This window comes from Chiloscyllium plagiosum, unplaced genomic scaffold, assembly GCF_037043375.1.
Source record: "Chiloscyllium plagiosum isolate Xiang-an unplaced genomic scaffold, Cpla_swu_hap1 HiC_scaffold_46, whole genome shotgun sequence".
In the NCBI taxonomy this organism is placed as follows: Eukaryota; Metazoa; Chordata; class Chondrichthyes; order Orectolobiformes; family Hemiscylliidae; genus Chiloscyllium; species Chiloscyllium plagiosum.
In genome coordinates, this window is record NW_028270184.1 from 25,249,884 (window position 1) to 25,253,786 (window position 3,903).

Sequence of the window (3,903 nt, forward strand, 5' to 3'; positions counted from 1 at the left end):
ACAATTCTTTCAAGTCTCCATCACACACTGATAGGGTAATTAAGAAGTGTGTAGCAAGCTTGCCATCATTGGTCAGATGTGGGGTTGGTACGTTATTTTGAGATTGCACAGGATGTGGGGAGGCCTCTTCCTGTGCGAGTTCTGTCCTCCCGTTTTTAGGAAGGATTTATCAAGCTAGAGAGTGCTGAGAAGAGGTTTACTAGGATGTTACCGGGAACTGAGTTTGTATTATAACTGGAGATTGGATATGCAGGAACTTTTCCACTGAAACATGGGAGGTTCAGAGCTGACATTGAAGAGGTTTATAAAATCATGATGCATATGGATGAGGTGAATTACAAATTCATTTTCCCTAGCTTGGAGGAGATCAAGACAAGGATATAAATTTTCAAGGTGGAAGGAGAAAGATTCTAAAAAGACATGAGGTCATTTATTTTAATTTACACAAAGAAAGGTTCGCTTGTTGAATGAACATCCAGAAGAATCAGTGGATGCGGGTTTAGAACATACAACATAGAAAAGTACAGCACAGAACAGCATTATACCTGTGTACACTTTGGGCTGATTGACAGAGGTTATTTGCTACATCTGTTAAAATATTTTTTTTCTTATCATGCAATAACCAGGACGGCAAGAATGGACGTTCCTTGGTTTGATTTGTGCCTGTTGAAAGTTGCTGAGGGTGGCGTTTCAGTGTGTAGTCATGTCGGAAAATCAAGTGTCTTTCTTGCAAAATTTGCATAAAAATCGCCAGTCTCTCATTTTGAGGCGGAAATATCTTTGATTTCCTTTTCCAGACAATTTCAACCTGACGCATCTGATCACGGTGGAAAGTGAGGACTGCAGATGCTGGAGATCAGATGCTGAAAAATGTGTTGCAGGAATCCTGAAGAAAGGCTGATGCCCGAAAGGTCCATTCTCCTGCTCCTTGAATGCTGGCTGACCTGTTGCGCTTTTCCAGCAACACATTTTTCAGTATCTGATCCCGGTATCAGTAATAGATTCATATATTTGTGTAAAATATCACAGCTCAAGTCTTTTTTGCTAAACATTGATACCTGAGTTTGAAGATATCATCCTTGAAAGGACATGCAATTTGTACAATTCAACCAAACATCGTACTAAACAGAAATGATTGCACATGTCGAATTTAGGGGTTCGATAATCCATGAAATAACTGCGTGAATCATTTTGTTTTTAACTACCAGGGGATGAAGAGAACTCCATTTTGGGAAACGAGATGAAATTAAGTCTCAGCTACAAAAAGATTCCCCTAAAATACATTTCCCTTGTCCACAGTTTTAAAAATATATTTGAAAGTTCGTCTCAATAGCGATTTCACCACATTCTTCAGCTCCTCTCTGAATTTGTTCTGGGTTGCTGCATAAATACATGGGTTCAGGAAACAGCTCAACAACTTGAGAATATTTCCCGTTTCAGTTTCGATATATTTAGAGTCGTTAAATTCACCTCGGTAATAATTAGGGTTTGACAGTCTGGTAATGACCAAAGTAGCGGCACGTGTCAACCAAAGCAATATGAAACTGACAGATACTGAGAACAATAAAACGATCGACTTCCTCCGGTTCTCCATCTCTGTATTGCTTTGATTCTCCTTTCTGTGTCCATGGAGTTTAATCCGACTTCTATTCGCCATTAGAATACGGCGGATGGTTAAACAATTAAATGAGACAATTAAGATAAATGGAAGCCAAGCAACCCAGGTGCTATAAACCCAGACAAAAACTATCCCTGGAGATGAAGCAAAGAAAGTTACGCTTGACTGGCAGCCCCATTGGATTTTATTAAGGATTTGCTCTGACACATATGCAAACAAAAGTGGAATATTTTTTAACAAGGTCAGGACCGAAATGGTTATTAATACCACAGTTGCGGTTCTTTCTGTGCAATATTGTGTTTTAAACTTCTGGCAGCAGATCACCACAAATCTGTCAAATGTGAAGGAAACGGTGAACCAAACAGTTAAATCGAGACTGGTGGCACCTATGTATATAATGAACTTGCAAACAGGTGTGTAGGAGAAGAAGGAAAAAGGAAAATGATAATTCAAAATGCGATATGCGATAACATCATAGATAATGACCAAGAGATCCGATGTTGCCATGGCTACCAGATAAGCAGAAATGCATTTAGAGAGACCACAGTTTCCTCGTACGATAATTATAACAGTCATCGTGTTCGCTGAAAAAGAGACAGAGCATTTCGGTAATATTGCAATGCATGTTTGAAATAGAGGAGAAGATACTTTTTAAGAGGATGTGAATACTTTCTGAGTGATCTACAAAACAGGAAATGTACCCATATTTAATGTGGTCCCATCTATCTGTATGGTATTGTCAGACTGTCGAAAGAGCAACAAAAGCCTTTGCATGCGACACTTTTGTGAGGGTTGTTATTACATCAGCTATGCTTCCAGATAAAGGGAAAAAGTAGAGGTGTTCAAACACTGTTTTTGACAATGATATGTGAACACTGACAATGGGAAATGTATGATATGCAACATTAACACGGATAAATTAAAATCAACTCGAAAGAAACAAGTTCAATGTCTTACCTGGAAGACAAACAGCTGCAAGAAGTGGATAATAAATCTCCTTCAATAATAAAATCGGTGGTTTCTCCATTTCTGAAAATGAATGACTTCTGTCGGAATAGAATTTCTTTGGCTGCAGTATGACCAACATTAGGCAGATGTAATATGTATTTATACATGCATCACATCTCCAGAGAGTCAATTATGTCAACACATCACTTACATTAGTTGCAATCATGTAGAATGTTTTATTTCCATAATACACTAAATAAAATAAGATCTGATCCTGGCATTCTAGACTTCACTTTCATTCTCTTTTCTGCGTTGGACCCCAAATGTCATGTATTTTAACTTATTTATGCACTTAAACAATTGTCCTTTGTAAAAAATAACCGTGCCTTGTGAATTGTTTTTTTTTGTCATTAATCCCATTATGGTCTGTGGTCTGGTCTTACCAACTGCCAACAGTTGACTCCACACGTGTACTGTAGCTCATCACATTCGAGCAATTGTCCAGTTTCTGAAATTGTATACTCAGTTGCGAATAATGGATAAGGGACCATGACTAGATTAACAACTTTGGAGAATTTTGTTTCCACATCCTCCCTAATTTTACGTGAAAGTTATCGGACTGAATTCCATCCACCCAGCCAGTAAACGTACATGACAAGTCGGAAACTTACTCGAATTCGTCTGAATGCCTGGGAATGAACACACAGCACAAAATGTTTTTCAGTGTTCCTTCCAGAAAGCATTAAATATCTTCAAGCGAGCTGTTAATGATAAAGAATAGAGGGTGGAATTAAGGATCAAAGCCATCACTAGAGAAGTGGTATAAATACAAAGCACTGAGTGTGTGACGATGCTGTCAGTTTATAAAGGTCATTTCGTGCTTGTTCCTGGAGAGGTCCTAAAGGCAGAGGTGCCTTAGCGTCTCGTTCAATAATGGAATGGCAGTGGCCAGTTCGCCGAGTTCAAGTTTATTCCTCGAGATTGTTTAGCTGGCCTGCTGGAGTGTTGGCGAGTTGCAAGCTTCAGTAAAAGGTTTTTCTAACTTGCTATTGAAGTCTCTCTCTTTGGATGTTGTTCCCTCCGGCCTGTGTTTGTATTTATCTTTTTTGCCATTAATCAGCTATTACTGTATTGGAACAATTAATTATTCATTGTTACTGCATCGGATCGGCGGAGTTTTTCACTGTTAGGTTAATTAACATTCTGCTTTCCTTTGGATGTGTTTCCAGTGTAGTGTTTAAATGATTTTTGTTTTGCTTAAAGCTGAGTGATTTGACGAGTTGTATCACAGCGGGAACACCCACTTCACATCTTCCTTTATAATTAGAAAAGCTTAG

The 3,903-nt window shown here is 38.6% G+C and overlaps 1 protein-coding gene across 1 annotated transcript; it reads right to left on the reverse strand.

Moving 5' to 3' along the window:
* Positions 1-1,273: 1,273 nt before the first annotated feature.
* LOC148136305 (putative G protein-coupled receptor 139) lies at positions 1,274-2,645 on the reverse strand. The gene is made up of 2 exons (XM_087983609.1): positions 2,576-2,645; positions 1,274-2,202 (listed from the first exon to the last, which is right to left on the reverse strand). The coding sequence occupies exons 1-2, from the start codon at positions 2,643-2,645 to the stop codon at positions 1,274-1,276; spliced, it is 999 nt and encodes a 332-aa protein (XP_087839735.1).
* Between the last annotated feature and the right edge of the window lie 1,258 nt (positions 2,646-3,903).